The 17267-nt window shown below is 51.2% G+C and overlaps 1 protein-coding gene across 3 annotated transcripts in view; it reads left to right on the top strand.

The window, feature by feature from the left end:
• LOC129129188 (S-adenosyl-L-methionine-dependent tRNA 4-demethylwyosine synthase TYW1-like) overlaps window positions 1–17267 on the top strand; it is a 99933-nt gene that overhangs the window by 63767 nt on the left and 18899 nt on the right. For all 3 annotated transcript variants that reach the window (XM_077188771.1, XM_077188770.1, XM_077188772.1), the window contains exon 14: window positions 9946–10056. In XM_077188771.1, coding sequence (XP_077044886.1) covers window positions 9946–10056 — 111 coding nt within the window. The remainder of the gene's footprint in view (window positions 1–9945; window positions 10057–17267) is intronic.

Raw genomic sequence — 17267 nt, 5'->3', positions numbered from 1 at the left:
GGAGCTGTGTCTGGGGCATTTGGGGAATGGGAGGAGAGGAGGCTGGGCCAAGTCCCAGATTTTGCCTTCAGCTCTTCCCCCTCTGAAGCCTCTTCTTTCCCACACATGACCAGACATGAGCACATGTTGAGCAGCCCTGAGGATGTGGCACTTGGGGACACAGGCAGTGCTGGCCTTGGCAGTGCTGGGGAAAGGCTGAACTCAACTTTGGAGGGATTTTCCCCCTGACCCCATTCTGTGCCCCCCATCCTGTACCCTTGCAGCAGGGCCTGTCCTGGGCAGTAGAGGAGGAGCCATCCCTGTGGTCAGAAGGAAGGAGCTGGAGGTTCTCCAGAGCCAGCAGCTCTGGGGGAAGGGAGCTGTAGGAGCATGGGGGGCAGGACAGTGGGGATGAATGGAGAGCAGAGATCTCTGCAGCCAGGGCTTGGAACTTGGGGTTTATTGCAAAGGGCCAAGTGCAGGGCCCTGCTGGGAGCTGCAGCCACAGCTCAGAGCAGAATTGAGAGAGGGAGAGACAGGTAAAGACAGGTAAAGAGAGAGAAGGCAAGAGCGTGGTAAAGAGGGAGAGCGAGGTTCCCATTACAATACCATAAATCATCTTCTGGGTTGAATATTCTCATTCTCACTAAGCAATCTAGTACAAGATACAAATCCTATAGCATTTCCATACAGCCTATAAGAATCATTACATTACCATACTGTGTTACATTTTAAACCCTAAAAACTCCTCTTTGGGCCCCTTCTGCCAAGATGGCAGGCTCTGCTCTGACCCTTGGGCCTGTCTGCAAGCAGAGGGTGTTGTTTGATCAAAAGGGGATCACCTTCAGCTGGCCACACCATGTGGAAGGATAGAATGTAAGAAAATCATGCAGAAGGTAATCCCACACCTGAGGAATTGCAGCTGTACCAATCACCAAAGATTAGGAGCAGGCCTGCCCTTAATAGGCTACAGCTGTGTCCAATAAGATGAGTGCTACAAAAAAAGGGGGTTAGCTGGCTGTGAAGAGAGATGGAGTTTGTTGGTTGTGCTGTGAGGAGCTGCCCATGAGAAATCACTGGGAAGGTGTGGGAGCTTTGCAATGAGATGACAACAAGACCATTGTTTTCCAGTTGTTCAGTAACTGAGGTATCTCAAAGCTTGCTTCATTTCAATCTTGCTTATAGTTTCTATATTCTCAAAATCTTTTGCCTGGCACTCATATTTATAAGGCTTTCCTGTTCCATCTTTCCCAACAGGGAGGGATGGGCTGGAGCCAAGGTCAGGCCTGGCTGAGCTCCTGCTATGGGGCAGAGCAGCAGCTGGGCCAGGACAGGGCCCTGTCCCCTGGGATGTGCCTGGCAGGTCCCTGCTGCTGTAGCAGCTGCTGCTGCAGCCCAGGGATGGACAGGGTCTTGATCCTGCCTGTCCTGGGAGCTTTCACAGCAGCATTCCTGCCAGGCTGCTGCTTGGGGTCTTGTGAAAGTCACAGGGACTGGGGCAGGAGCTTTGCTGCTGCTGGAAGGGGTTTTAGTTCCACTCCCTGCCCCGGCTGGAGCCTGGCAGTGCTGTCCCTGTGGCAGCCCAGGCTCCTGCTGATGCTTTTCCTGCCTCTGTGGAGTTAAACATCCACCCTTTCCTGGGAGAAGAACCAGCTCAGCCTGTTAAACAGCAAGCTTGAAGTGGATTTTGCTGCTGATTTGATAGGATCTGTTTTCGTGCTGTTCTATTTTAAGTCCCTTTGCATTGGGCTTCTTTTTCCCTGGGTATAAATTTTGCATGATTCCTTGAAACTGCACTGGAAATACGGAAAAGAAAGAAATAATCACTGGAATGTCGGTGGTGCTGATTTCCAAGGGCAAGTGTGTTAAAACCAAGTCCATGGAAAATGGATGAAGAACAGTCATGGTTTGGATTTACTTAAGAAAACATTTTCAGCTCTCAAAACAAAGCTGTTGCTGTACTTTGTTTTATTTCTAGAGATTTTTCAATAATCTGATTAATTTCTGCTGAAGTGTGAAGCAATAAAGTAGATTACAAGCAAGTACAGGAAGAGTGAGTGTGGAGGGAGTGAAATTTGGTGGTTTTTCTCTTTGGTTTCCAGTTCTGATCCCTCATTCCTGAGCTCCATACATCAGCAGGACTGTGCAGAGGCTGAGGGGCTTTTCTGGTGTGAAATTCCAGCTTGGGAACTGATGCTGATGAGTTCATCTCACTGCAGGACTTTCTTGTTCTTTGCAGGCAGGATTTCAGAGCTGGGGGGAACACCAGGGCAGTTGTGTTGGGTGATAAAAAACCTGATGCAGACCAAAAGTTCAGCTTTGCTGTTTTCCTAATTATTATTCAGGACAGTTTTCATCTTATCTTCAAGGCCTTGCAAGAACAAGGAATTTCATATAGAGATCAGGCTTGGCTCCTCACAATAATTATACTTCAGAGAGACAGTTTTTGGTTCTTACACATTTATATTAAAGCTGAAAGAATTAAAAACTGCTTTAAAGGGACTGCCTCGGGCTCCAGGTTCAAGACAAGATGCAGGACCAGTCCTCATCATGTGGACATTGCCTCGTAATTATACTTTTCCTGATTCCCTAATTAGTTTTTTGCCTGATTCCCTCACAAGGAGCAGGAATGGCTTTTGCATGGAAAAGTAGTGCCAGGTTTGTGGTTTGGTTTGGGGTTGATGTTTGTTTTTTGTAAGTTTGGGGTTATTTTGTAGAACATCCCAGTTTCTTCGGCATTAGCACTCAGCTGATGGAATCATGGAATGGGTTGGGTTGGAAGGGCTTTAGGATCATCCCTTCCCACCTCCCAGCAGAGGTGCTACACTCTCCCTCTGCTCTGAGGAAAGGTTTTAAATCTCAGATGAGAAAAGTTGAGCACTTGAAGAGGTGTTTTTGTCCTTAGACATACCAGGAAACACAAATCTTGGGTCATTTTGGAGCCCTACTTTAAATACCCCTATTTGACATTTTTGTTATACCCATGTAACAACAAATGACTTTCTGCTGGTTTTACACAGGAATAAACTTGGTTTATCCAAATCCAAAGAAAACCTCCCTTTTGGAAGTGCAGTGTGACTGAAAACTCCAGGCTGACTCTGAAAATCAGAAATGTCTCAATTCCAGTTAAGCTCAGAGTTCACAGTAACTTTTGGGTCACTGCAGGCAGGAGAACACAGGGCCCAGTGATCCATCTCCAGCTTTTGAACCTTCAGAAACTCCAGAATTGTCAAAAATTCACATTCCCAAGCACTTGAGTATCACTAATTTGGTTTTGCTTTTCCCCACACCCAGACAGGAGGCAAAGAAGGTCCTTGGTATGAAGTGAAATGTTGTGCAGGGTCCAGCAAGAGGCTGAGGGTGGCTTTGTCCCCATCCTGGGGATGATGTGGGGACAATGGGAAGGTCCTGGGTGAAGCCCAGGGCTCTGGAGCTGAGCCTCAGGTGGAGCCTGGGTTCAGCACTGACTTCTCCAGCACTGAACCCCCTGCTCTGAGCTTTGCTGGCTTTCAGAGCAGAGTTAGTGTGTTAATTAGCCCATGCTAATGAGCACCTTCTTAGCATGGGAGACGAAGGCTGCACTTGCTCTCACCTGGGTATTGATGGCAGCTGCTGGAACAATGCTCCGTGGGTTTGTGGATTCCTACGCAGCAGAGCCTGCTCAGGGTTTGCTTTAATGCTCATCTGCCTTAAGAAAGGAAGCTGAAAACTTCTGTGCTCTGTGCTGAGTTCAGCTGTGAGGGGAAAAATCCCTCCTGAGCTCTGCAGTGAGCTGAGCCTTCCCTGGCCCTGCAGTGACTGTCACAGGGGTGGCACCTCTGGTGATGGAGGGAGCCCCTGTGGGGAGGGAGGCTTCTGGTTTCCAGAGGAATGGATACACCTCTATCCTTCCAAGGACACTGAGCCTTCCTGGTGGTGTCCTCGTACTCCCTTCTGGAGTGTGATGGATCCTACAAAGAGTCCAGAGGAGGCCCAGGAGCTGCTCCTAAGTTTGGGACACCTCTGGAGCCAGTCTGGAGAGCTGGGGGTGCTCCCCTGGACAGGAGAAGGCTCCAGGGAGAGGTCAGAGCCCCTGCCAGGGCCTGAAGGGGCTCCAGGAGAGCTGGAGAGGGACTGGGGACAAGGGATGGAGGGACAGGACACAGGGAATGGCTCCCAGTGCCAGAGGACAGGGGTGGATGGGATATTGGGAATCAGGAATTGTTCCCTGGCAGGGTGGGCAGGCCCTGGCACAGGGTGCCCAGAGCAGCTGGGGCTGCCCCTGCATCCCTGGCAGTGCCCTAGGCCAGGCTGGACATTGGGAGCAGCCTGGGACAGTGGAGGTGTCCCTGCCATGGCAGGGGTGGGATGAGATGCACTTTAACATCCCCTTAGCCCAAATCATTCCAGGATTCTGTGACCTGCAGAGCTCCTGGGAGCTCAGCAGAGCTGGGTTTGGGAGAGGCAGGAGTGACCTCCAGTCTTTTCAGAGGGGCTCTGTCTGGGTGAACTGGAGGGCTTTGGAAAGCTGTGGAATCTGGGGGTGTTGGGATCTGAGATTTCCTCGGGCTGTGTTTTGGATCTTTCCTCCCTGCTGAGGTTTCTGCATAAAGCAGTTCCTTATCGGCTGTGGGAAAGAGATTTTGGCTGCAGGGGCTTTTTTTCCCGATCCACATCCCTGTGACAAGTAATTTCCAAGTGTGAAAATGGCTTTGATTCTGCATTCAGTGCTCGGGAGCTGTTGCATAACCCGGGCAGGGACGGGCTCAGCCCTCGGGGCTGGGGGGGCTGGGCTGCACCCACCGCCCCTGCCACGGCCGCAGCGGCTCCTGCCAGCTCAGAGGCTCGGAGAATGGGTCATGAGGGAGCTTTTGCAAGTGGAGCCTTTCCTTGAAGAGAGGAAGAAAATCCTGATGGAAGGAGCTGCCTTTGAAGTGGTTCCTGCTCCTCATCCGGTGCTGAAAGGGCTGTGAAGTTGTGTGAAACAAAGGGCAGGTTCTGTTTAGAGCTTGCACCATCATTTCCTCCCCCCCGGGAGTGCTTTTTTCATCCAGCTGTGCTGTGTTTCTGTTGAGAATGTTGAGATTCATTAGCTGCAAAAATAGGGATTTCTGTGGGGGAGTCTGTGGATGAAATGACAATAAAATAATTTTATCAGTACCTGAAAAATGCATGCGAGTGTTCAGGATACCTGAGCCTAAGCCAGCAGCTGAAACAAAAATCTGGGTGTAGTTCTATTTATTTCCAAACAGGGGGACATTGATACTCTGCTTGAGCAAAAGAGTTCAAGTGACAGGATCCAAGGTGAGGGCCTGGAAATGCTTCCCTGCTCCCCCTGGAGAAGGAACAGGTTCCCTGTCCTGGCCAGAGAAGGGAGCTGCTCCCCCTGCCCTTCCTGGAGAAGGGACCTGCTCCCCCTGCCCCTCCTGGAGAAGGGAGCTGCTCCCCCTGCCCCTCCTGGAGAAGGGAGCTGCTCCCCCTGCCCCAGCCAAGCCTGTGTCCCTCCAGTATCCTGCTCTTTGCAGGTGATGTGTTCCCTCTTCCTCCTAGGATTACACTTGGGCTGTTTCATGAAGAATAATTACATTTGATCTAGGAAAAGATGAATATTGAGGAGGAGGGAATTAAAAAGAAGCAATAAAGAAGAAGCAGCCTCAAATCCCTCGTGGTTATTGGAATGGGAAGGGAGCACTTTGTCAGGGTGACACCAAGTCCTCTGGTGAGGGCTCCTGGGCTGGGGCTGGGCCAGAGCTGTGCCTTTGAGGCTGGGCCAGCAGCTGGGGGATGCATGGGTACATGTGCCAGGCCTGGGAGCATGTGAGGATGGCTTCCAGGGACAGTGTCCCTGCCTTGGGACAGGCTCCAGAGTCAGCCCTGCCCCTGTGCCTGGGCTGGCCCATGGCTGCTGGCCCACTGCTCTCCAGGCTGGAGCAGAGAGCTTCCAGTGCCTGCTGTGTTCCAGGAGGAGCTGCTGGAGGAGGGCAGGGATGCAGCAGCCTGGGGACTCCTCTGGGGGCTCAGCTGAGCCTTCAGCTAACGGGAAGGAGCTGTGTCCATGTAAGGGTGATCCCAATCCTGACTGTGAGCTCTGACCACAGGGTGCTGTGGGATGGGGCATGAGACACCCTAGGACAGAAGGTTTGGTCTCTTTCATGGAATCACAGAATGTCCTGAGCTGGAAGGACCCACAGGGATCATCCAGTGCAGCCCTGGCCCTGCACAGACACCCCAACAATCTCACCTTGGGCATCCCTGGCAGCTCCTGGAGCTCTGGCAGCCTCGGGGCTGTGCCCATTGCCTGGGCAGTGCCCTGGACAGCCCTGGGGGAAGAACCTTTCCTGAAATCCATCCTGACCTGCCCTGGCCCAGCTTCCAGTCTGCTTTTCCTGTCCCCACAAAAAGCTGCCCCACAACCCTGCAGTGCCAGCCTCTCTGAAGGGGACAGGCAGGGAGGCACAAGCCAGTCAGGGGGCCCTGGCAGCTGTGACAGCTCCCAGGGACAAGGGGAACAAGAAGAGCATCCAGTGCAGAGTACAGCCACATCTCTGACAGAATCCCCTCATTTTCTGAGGATGTTTGGATACTGGCTCCACCCATGAGCTCCAGTGGAGGTGTCCTGCCCCCAGCAGCTGGAACTGATGTCCTTTAAGGCCCCAATCCAAACCAGTCTGTGATTCCATGAGTACTGGCTTGGGGCCAGAATGTGTCAGTCAGTGTGTGCTGAGTCCAGGATCTCAGATGCACCCAGTGGAAGGATTCTGTGTCCTCAGGATGCTCCCCTCAGCCTGGTCAGGATCCCTGGTGCCCTGTCCTGCCACTGATGGGCTGCAGTGCTCCCTGGGCTAGCCTGGAAGGATTTTAGCAGGAATTGCCCAAGGGGAAAAGGCTGGGCTTCCCCTGGCTCCTTTTGCCCCCCTTTGCCCTCAGGAGTTTCAGGAACAGGAGGCTGCTCCTGATTTGCATTTTTGGGAGCCTGGGAGCTGCCCCTCCAGCCAGGCTGGTCTGTGCACAGAGATACACCAGACCCACAGCCTTCACTGCCACCCATCTGAGGGCTGTTCTCACACTGGCTCCTCTTCCTCTGTGTTCTCCCCACGACTGGAGTGGAGTAACAGCTGCTTTTCCTGGAAGCACCAAGTGTGGAGCATCCCAGGCTGCTTTTATATCCTGATGCTTTAGATTGTTAAATTCTCACGGCTTAAGCTCTTTATTTCTTGTTTTGCTGTGCTTATGAGAGGATCTCCTGGGGCCCTATTGTACAACAAATACAAATAATCCATGAATAAAACAGCCTGGCTGTTTGTACTGCTGGCAGTCTGCAAGGATTGCTCCCAGATAACATTTTGGGATATTACTCATTTTGATCTGTGCCTTCTACCAGCATTTCTCTGCTCAACAACACTGCAGAGATGTTGCCCTCTGGAAACAGGCTTCTCCAGATTAATTTCTGATTTTTCTACCTGTTTGCTGTCTGCCTTTGGCAGTTTCAGTTTCCTTCCATGCTCTCCCTGCCCAGCCATGGTGAGTTGCTGCAGGTTCTGGGGTGTTTCAGGTGTTGCAGTGGTGCACACCCAGAGGCTGCAGTTATTCCTTGTCAGTGCTGCCCCAGGGGGAGAAGCCCTTTACATTCACTCATAGCATGTTTAGTTTTATGAAGTCCTTGACCTTAAACTTCTGAATGAGCTGGTACGTGAATTGGAGAGTAGTAAAAGGAGATTTAAATGGGAGGAAGCCCCATTTCCCTGCCTGGGAGGATGTGCTGCTCTCACTGGGGCTGCTGTGAAACAGGACCAGCTATGTTAAATACAAACTGGTATTTACTGGTGCCTTTATGAAGCTGCTGCACTTGTTCACCACTGGGAGCTGCCCTTTGGGGAGCCATTTCTCATTAATTGGTATCCAGTCATTGCACAGGACTGATGGGGTGTGGGCACTGCAGATTTTCCTCCTCAGATCTTCTCCCTCCACTTTCTTCTTCCCCTGTTATGTGCAAGCACCATGTTTATTTTTCTGTATTAGCTCCTCTACTGTTCTCCTCTCTTCAGTAATTACCAGTTGATTTCCTGCTTGTCTCTTGACCTTTCTTTTGCCAATCCATTCAAATCACAAGAATTTCTTGTTCTTTAAATATCTGCTTAAATGCCACGGGTAGAGGTCAGCTGGTTTGGTTCTTGACATATTTGGAAGAAGATGTTCCTGGTGTTCATTTGTTTCTCCTCTAGTTATTTCTTAGTAAATAACCTGGAAGGTTTGCATAGCAAATTGGTGTAGAAATTACTTCTCCCCCGTGGAACACACAGAAATGGGTGGTAGGTGAGTGATACATTGATTTTTATAGGGAGGGCAGAATTCACTGACGTGGCAGTTGGGCTCTGAAGGACTAAAATGTTCCTTTTCTGGGCACCCCACCCTCATTTCTTCCTCCATCCCCTGTCTCCAGTCTCTCTTCAGCTCTCCCAGAGCTCCTTCAGGCCCTGCAAGGCCACACTGAGGTGACCCCAAAGCTTCTCCTGTCCAGGTGAGCATTCCCAGCTGTGCCAGCCTTTCCTCCCAGCAGAGCTGCTCCATCCCTCTGCCCATCCTGGAGCCTCCTCTGGGCTCCTCCAGCAGCTCCAGCTCCTGCCTGTGCTGGGCCAGGGCTGGGGCAGCTCTGCAGGTGGGGTCTCACCTGGGCACAGGGGCAGAATCCCAATCCCTGCCCTGCTGCCCACACTGGGATCAGCATTTACATTTTCCAGTCCATTTTCCACTGTGCAGGGACAGCAAAGGAGTTCATCCAAACTGCAGATTTGTCAGAAAATTGCTCTATAAATAAAAATAAATTCCAAAAATAAGTGAAATAAAACAATCAGTAGAAGATGAAGGGGAGGGGAAGGATGGAAACAAGCGGATGTGAAGAGTGAGGAGTGGATTTGTTCCATGGTCAAGTGCTTGTGTTGAGAGGCCTTTTGTCACCAGTGACTCCTTTGGGGATCAGCTCTTGGAGGGCAAATCAGAATAACTCCAAGCAGAGGAGTTCTGGGAGTGCTCTCTGCCACCTTCCCAGGAGGGAATTGAATCTGGGAATCCTCTCCACAGCTCCTGACAGGAGGGGACAGCCGGGAGGTCGGGCTCTGCTCCAGGGAACAGGGACAGGAGCAGGGGGAACAGCCTCAGGCTGGGCCAGGGGAGGAGCAGGGTGGATTTTGGGGAAAATTTCTCATGGAAAGGTTGTCAAGCACAGAACCAGGCTGTGGAAGAGGTGGTGGAGGGGTTTAACAGCCCTGTGCATGTGGCACTTGGGGACATGGCTCAGGGGTGGCCTTGGCAGTGACGGGTCAAGGTTGGACTCGATGTTTTGAGGGCTTTTCCAACATAAATCATTCCATGTTTCTGTGAGAGTCCCCAGTGCTGGTAATCTAGCTGGAGGCACTGAAACATCTGTAACTCATGGGGGGGTTTGTGCCTGGTGAAGCAAATCATGGAGAGAGACATTTCCTGCTTATTGTGCCAGTGAGTTAAACTCCTGTACAAACAAAGTGCCTGGGGTCTGAGGTCTGCAGAGGAAGGATTTGTGTGGCACCAGCTGGCTCAGCCCAGGTGCTGTTGAGCAGATTTCCTAAAGGAACAGGTTTGCTTCAATCTCTGAGTTCTTGGAGTAAAAGGATGATTTAATTTCTTTCCTGTTTGAATCTGTGTGCAAGATGGAACATCTTCCCTGGGTCAGAACTGGATGTCAATAGGATTTTTCCTTCATTCCTGGGTCAGAATGGGATGTCAGTGGGATTTTTCCTTTACTCCTGGGTCAGAATGGGATGTCAGTGGGATTTTTCCTTTGTCCCTGGGTCAGAATGGGATGTTAATGGGATTTTTCCTCTGTCCCTGGGTCAGAGTGGGATGTTAATGGGATTTTTCCTCTGTCCCTGGGTCAGAATGGGATGTTAATGGGATTTTTCCTCTGTCCCTGGGTCAGAGTGGGATGTTAATGGGATTTTTCCTTCATTCCAGCAACAACGCACTGTTTACAGGCTGACCCTGGTGAAAGCTTGGAATGTGGATGAACTCAAAGCTTATGCTGACCTGATATCCCTTGGGAAACCAGACTTCATTGAGGTCAAGGTGAGCTGATCTGAGTTGTTTTAGTTTTTCCAGCAGTGTTTTCCATTGTTTTGTCCCATTTACCCCTGCCTTTAGTCTAAACTTTCTGAATAAGTAAAATTCTTCTGAAGTGATTCATAAGAAACTCCTCTCTTGCTTTCAATATTAGTGAATAATAATTAATTCACATTCAGGTGATGTTTTCTAGTATCCTGTGTGTACCTTTGGAGCAGGTTTCCCTGTGCCACAAACCAAACTTTGTACTAGCCAGCCTCAGTTTCTGCCCAGCAGAATCATCCCTCTCTGGCCTTTTTTTGTATTTCTGTGAAAACAAAGATAAATTGATATTCCTTCTTTATATCAACTATCAGTTGACACAAAATATTCCATGTTCAGCTGGTAGTTTGGGATAGGATTCTTCCCATCCTCATCTCAAGTTTTGCCGGGGGAAAGGTGAAAGGTTCAGTCATGTGTTTGTGTTTGGATTTGAGGGCTGCCAGCAGATGTGAGATAGAGCAGGGCAAGAGGGGCTTTATCCTGGGCTTAATCAATCAGTAAAGAGAGACTGTAAAAAAAGTTACAAACTTATTAAAAAGACACCTTCCCACATGCTCTGAGCATTTTCACCCAGCAGCTCCTGCAGAGCAGCACAACTGTTTGTGCAACTCTGTGTTTGTGCAGTTCTGTTACTCCTGGACTCTCCTTTTTCTTTTGTTTCCTTCTCGTTTATAATTTTCTTAAACTTTCTTTCTTTTTTTTAAACGTTTTTTAAAATTTTTTCAACCTTTTTTTACTGCTGCTATGAAGAAAAAGCCTGGATTTTGCTGTGAAAGTTTGATACCTTCTGTCAGCATGGAGAGTTTTTCTCTCTGGGTGTGCTGCTGAAGTTGGGAGCTTCATCCCAGCTTGGGTTTGGAGTTTGGTTTGGGGAAAACCCCTCGGTTTTCCACCTTCCTGGTTGTGTCCCTGGCTGTGCAGGATCCTGCCAGGGAGGGGAGGGCAGGGATGGAGCAGAGGCTGTGGGGCTGGTGCTGCTGAGGCTGCTCTGCCCAGGGCATTAATGGCAATTAGTGAGATGAGGCTGTGCCAGTTGATGTTCCAGCAGGGATTCCCCCAGGAACTCTCCAGGGCAAACATGTGTCCCTGCAGGGCACAGCCTGCTCTTCCCCTCTGCTCCCAGTGTCACAGTGCTGCTTTCCCAGAGCTCTGCCCTGGAAAAATCCTGCCTTGCTCTGCCAAGGAAATACATGGGTGGTCACAGGTGTACTCCTGGTGCTCTTCCAGCTGGGACGGGGATTTATCTGGGTCTCTGAACCCTGTCTGTGGGAGCTGGCACAGGGATTTATCTGATCTCTGAACCCTGTTTTTGGGAGCTGGGACAGGGATTTATCTGATCTCTGAACCCTGTTTGGGGGAGCTGGTGGTATCCTTCACAGGGGTATTCATCACAGGGATATTCATGGATCTCTGAACCCTGTCTGTGGGAGCTGGCACAGGGATATTCATGGATCTCTGAACCCTGTCTGTGGGAGCTGGCACAGGCATTTATCTGATCTCTGAACCCTGTTTTTGGGAGCTGGCAGAGGGATATTCCTGGATCTCTGAACCCTGTTTTTGGGAGCTGGCACAGGGATTTATCTGATCTCTAAACCCTGTTTTTGGGAGCTGGTGGTATCCCTCACAGGGGTATTCATCACAGGGCTATTCCTGGATCTCTGAACCCTGTTCTGTGAGCTCTGCACACAGCTCCCCTGTGAGCTGGTGACATTCCCAGAATCCAGCAGTGGGATGGTGGCACTGGGGGTCCAGCCTCACACTGTGCTGATCACACAGCATTTGGGACTTGGCAATTTTCCCACTTGGTATTTTTGATTGAAAGCCATGTTTTGTGCTCCTTTGGGCTGTGGAGAGGCCTGAGCATTCCTTTCTCCAGCCCCTCAGGTGCCAGGGGAAAAAGCCATGAACCAGGTGGTGCTCAAAGCCAACCAACAAAGAGAGATGAGGAGATTCTGCAAAGCTCTGCCCAACAATGGGGCTGAGCCTGGGGATTTTCTGGCTGAAGATTTGGGATAAATGACGTCCATTTCAGATGAAGGCAGCTAATCCACTGTTGCTCCAGAGAGCCTTCGAGGGGTGGATGGAGAGAGATTTAGATTCTTGCAGGGCTTAATCCTTGTTCTCATTTCCATGAGTGCCTCAGAGTGCTGTAGCTCTGTGGGACCCCATTCTCCCACTTAAGCCAATAGTAAAGGGAGACTCAGTCATTAAAATGCATCAAATTGATTTATTGCCTTAATCTGTTCTAATGCCAGTGTGTCACTGTCACACTTGTACAGAGCTGATGGTTGTATTTAAGGTCTGGAACGTGCCAGAACTCCTTTTCTTCCCATACAGCCCTCTTTGGGTTCTGAAAGCCAGAGGATTGTTTGATGTGCAGCATTTTTGTGTCCAGGGCAGGGAATGGAGCTGGGGAGGGTCTGGAGCCCCAGGAGCAGCTGAGGGAGCTGGGCAGGGGCTCAGCCTGGAGCAAAGGAGGCTCAGGGGGGCCCTTGTGGCTCTGCACAGCTCCTGACAGGAGGGGACAGCCGGGGGGGTCGGGCTGTGCTCCCAGGGAACAGGGACAGGAGCAGAGGGAACGGCCTCAGGCTGGGCCAGGGGAGCCTCAGGGGGGATTTTGGGGAAATTCCTTCCTGGAATTTGTTGTCCAGCCCTGGCACAGCTGCCCAGGGCAGGGTGCAGTCCCCACCTCTGGAGAGGTTTAACAGCCATGTGGATGTGGCACTTGGGGACATGGGTTAGGGTGAGCTCAGCAGTGCTGGGTCAGTGACTGGACTTTATCTTAGGGGTCTGTCCTTGCTGAATTCTAGAATCATGGAATGGTTTGGGTTGAAAGGGACCTTAAAGCCCACCCAGTGCCACCCCTGCCATGGCAGGGACACCTCCCACTGTCCCAGGCTGCTCCCAGCCCTGTCCAGCCTGGCCTTGGGCACTGCCAGGGATCCAGGGGCAGCCCCAGTTGCTCTGGGCAGGGTGAAGCTTTGTCACTCAGCTCAGAGCAGTGCTGTGAGCTCCAGCCTGAGCAGAGCCTTCCTGCTTCCCCCTGTCCCTCAGAATTTAAGGAAGAAACCCAAAGCTGCCAGGCTGGCCCTTTGTCCCAGGGCTGTCCATGGCACAGTGTCTGAGGGCATGAGGCACAGCAGGGATCCAGGACATGGCACAGAATCTTCCCCAGCCTTTGTAAAGGTTTTCAGCCATGAGGAAGCTCTTTCCCTGCTGATTTCCCTGCTGATTTTGTTCATGTAGTTGGATAATCTCAGTGTCCAGCCCAGCTCAGGCTGCTGGTCTGGGACTGCAGCTCCTGCTCTGCTACCTGAGGCTTGGCTGCACAATTGAAGTGACCAAGTAAATGTGTGCAAGGAAGGGCCAGGGGGAGGTGTCTGTCCCAATCTGCTCACTCTTGTCAAGTTAAACAGTAAAGATTATTTAATTGCTTAAAATAATGAGGAAATGAGCTGTGCCTTAATGAGTTTTTAATTGCATGCAGCAAGAAGTGATTGCCCCCACCTGTCCAACACCCATTCAGGGTCCTGCTGCCATCTCAGCTGGAATTTAGATGAGGAGATGAAGCTGAATCTCCCCCTCTGGTGCCTGCTGTGAATAAACCCACACAGTGTATGATTTCCTCACCTGAAAAAAGACCAGCATTGGCCACTTGCTGTTAGAGAATCACAGAATGATTTGGGTTGGGATGGACCTGCAGGACTGAATTCCACCACTCCCAGCACTGCCAATGTCCCCAGGTGTTAAATCCCTCCAGGGATGGGGCTGCACCACCTCCCTGGCAGCCCCTGCAGTGCCTGACCCCCCTTTCCATGGGGAAATTCCTGCTGATGTCCCCCCTGCCCTTCCCCTGGCCCAGCCTGAGGCCGTTCCCTCTGCTCCTGTCCCTGTTCCCTGGGAGCAGAGCCCGACCCCCCTGGCTGTCCCCTCCTTTTCTCCAGCTGATTGGTCCCAGGTTGGACCTGGTGGTCCTGGAGGACTTTTCCACCCAGGATAATTCCACGGTTGTGACCCTGGAGCAGAGGGGTGATTCAGCAGTGGCTGCTCCTCTCTCAGTCCTCACAGGGCTCATGTGGAGAGCTGGGATGAAAGGCTGGGCTCTGTGTTTGAGTTCAGCTTTCCCAGGAGTTCTTCCACTTCCAGGGAATTCCTGCCCATTTCCAGGCAGTGCAGCACCCTCTGCCATGGGTGTGGGGGGTCTGGAGAGCTGCTGGAAGATTCTGGGGCTGTGCTGCACAACCAACCATCTCCAGTCCTCCCTGCAGGCTGAGGTGACACAAAGGACTGATGGCCTTTGGTAAATCAGCTTGAAAGTGATGATTAAAAGCAGCCAAGGAGTTGAATCCTGGCTGAACCCACTGCAGCAGGAGCAGACGTGTGTGAGGCCTTGTGGCTGTAATTTGGGGAGTGCTGCTGCTCAGCTCAGGAGTGTTTTCATTGCAGAGATGGCAATCAACAAGGCATTGAGGCTTTTTATATTTGTCTGGGGTCATGGCTGGCCCAGATTTTAAACAGTGTCTCTGTCACTCAGCAGCTTGGCCTACACTTTGTTCTCTGTTCATTTGCACGAGCCTCAATTAAATTTATAATTTGTGGGCCTGGAGTGAAGAGAATTGTTTTGTTCAGTAATTAAATTGGGAACTCTGGAGTGTGAGTGGAGACACAAAGCACTGTCAGCTGTAGTTGTTTCCTTCAGAGCCCTGGGGATTGAAGGGATTGCTGGCTGGCTGCATCCCAGGGCAGCAGCCAGGTCCTCAGGGCAGGAATGTGCTTCCCTTGCTTCCCACAGCTCCAGCAGCCACCCTGGCACAGGCTCTGGGCAATCCACTTGTGCTCACTGATCTCCATTGCAGCTGAAAACCAGCCCTGGGCCCAGCACAGGCAGGAGCTGGAGCTGCTGGAGGAGCCCAGAGGAGGCTCCAGGATGAGCAGAGGGATGGAGCAGCTCTGCTGGGAGGAAAGGCTGGCACAGCTGGGAATGCTCACCTGGACTGGAGGAGCTTTGGGGTCACCTCAGTGTGGCCTTGCAGGGCCTGAAGGAGCTCTGGGAGAGCTGGAGAGAGACTTTGGACAGGGGATGGAGGGACAGGACACAGGGAATGGCTCCCAGTGCCAGAGGGCAGGGCTGGATGGGATATTGGGAATTAGGAATTGTTCCCTGTGAGTGTGGGCAGGCCCTGGCACAGGGTGCCCAGAGCAGCTGGGGCTGCCCCTGGATCCCTGGCAGTGCCCAAGGCCAGGCTGGACAGGGCTGGGAGCAGCCTGGGACAGTGGGAGGTGTCCCTGCCATGGCAGGGGTGGGATGGGATGGGATTTAAGGTCCTTTCCAACCCAGGCTATTCCATGATTACATGATTCTGTGAACTCCATAGCATGCCCAGCACAGTTGCTCTGGATTCATCCTGGCAGAACCAGGGTTGCTTTTCAAAGGCTTCTGCATTTCAAGGTACTTGGCCAGAGCTCTGTGGATTAGGCTGCTCAAAGCACCCTCATTAAGCAGGTAATTAAGAGGCAGAATCGTTGCTGTTCCTGCCGCAGGGAGGTTGGGGAGAGAGCTCTGGGTGAACAATGGGATCCTTTCCTTTTTAATTCTTGATGTCTTAATAACTGTCTTCATGTATTACTGCAGAGCAGAACGTGACCGCCCTCATCAGCTCCGCATGGGTTTTAAGTGCTATCAGCTGTTAATTAACTCCAGTTTGAAGAACTTGGGGAAGTTGAAAGCTGCTTTCCTTCGGTGTGCTGGGAAGCTGATTCCCATTGATTTGTGCTGGAATTAATCAGCCAGCCAAGCACTCACTTATTCCTTTTGCCTCTGTGCTTTCTTAGCTTGTAAACGATACCTTTGTAGTTTACTGAGAGCATGAATCACGGTGGAGCTTCTGAAGAATTTTCCCCCTCTATAACTCATACATTTTTCATGCTACTCAAATCATAATCTGGATAATGAGTGTTGGGAGAATATTGCTGTGTGTCTCCAGCTGAACTTTGGGGATCCAAACCCTGATTTGCGTGGCTGGCTGCTCTGATGTAACACTGACTAATAGAGAACAAACATGTTTAAACTCTGGGTTCAGACTTACAGAGCTGGGCTGAAAAAGCCTGAATGTACATCCCTGGTGAGCACTCCCTGGCTCGTGGCCTGTCAGCCTTCCTCCAGGCTGGCTCTGAGTTATGGTGCCTGGGCAGATTCACGGGGGGAGTCCCTCATGAATTTATGGGTGAGAAAGTAATTGCTTCCAAAACTTGTACAGTTCCCAATTAGCACTGGGCTGTTGCTCCTGCAGCCTGTGTGTGCACTGGGCTCTGGTTAAAAGTGTTGGCAAAGATGTGTCTGCACTTTCCATGTGCAGGGAATTGCAGGTGAGTCAGGAATTGGGAGCTGGAGCAGGTGCCATGGCCATGCCACACATGAACCTGGATGCAAATTCCATTGAAAGAGGTCAAAGCGCTCTTCCCAGGGGGAAAACCACTGAGCAGGCCAGACACAACATCCATAAAAGTGTGTCGTAAAGGCTGGTGCTTGATGGATTTTGTGACTGGAATAAAAGAGCTCAGCCCAAGAGCAGAGGGGCTGGAACAACCCAGAGAGGGGGGCAGAGGGGCTGGGTGGTGTCTGGAGGAAAAGCCCCTTGTTCTCTTTGCCCTTTGGGTACCAGGGTTGTGACCAGCACTGGGATCTGGTGTGTGATCTCTCAGGGATGGCAGATGAATTGCTGGGAAATTGGCAGTGAATTATTTGATTGGGAGGAATTGATGGTGATCATGATCCTGGATGTGAAATATTTTCAAGCAGACATTAAAGGACACCCTAAAGCTGAGCAGGGTCTGCACCCCAGGTGGGTGACACTGAGTTCTCACCAGCCACTGAACTGCTTGTGCTGCAAGGGGGGGCAAATTACAGGGCAAGGAACATTTGGAGGAAGGAAGGAAGGAAGGAAGGAAGGGAAGGAAGGAAGGAAGGAAGGAAGGAAGGAAGGAGAAGGAAGGAAGGAAGGAAGGAAGGAAGGAAGGAAGGAAGGAAGGAAGGAAGGAAGGAAGGAAGGAAGGAAGGAAGGAAGGAAGGAAGGAAGGAAGGAAGGAAGGAAGGAAGGAAGGAAGGAAGGAAGGAAGGAAGGAAGGAAGGAAGGAAGGAAGGAAGGAAGGAAGGAAGGAAGGAAGGAAGGAAGGAA

Source organism: Agelaius phoeniceus, chromosome 20, assembly GCF_051311805.1.
Source record: "Agelaius phoeniceus isolate bAgePho1 chromosome 20, bAgePho1.hap1, whole genome shotgun sequence".
Classification (NCBI taxonomy): Eukaryota; Metazoa; Chordata; class Aves; order Passeriformes; family Icteridae; genus Agelaius; species Agelaius phoeniceus.
Note: the sequence above shows the minus strand (reverse complement) of the source record. Positions and strands in the feature narration are given on the sequence as shown.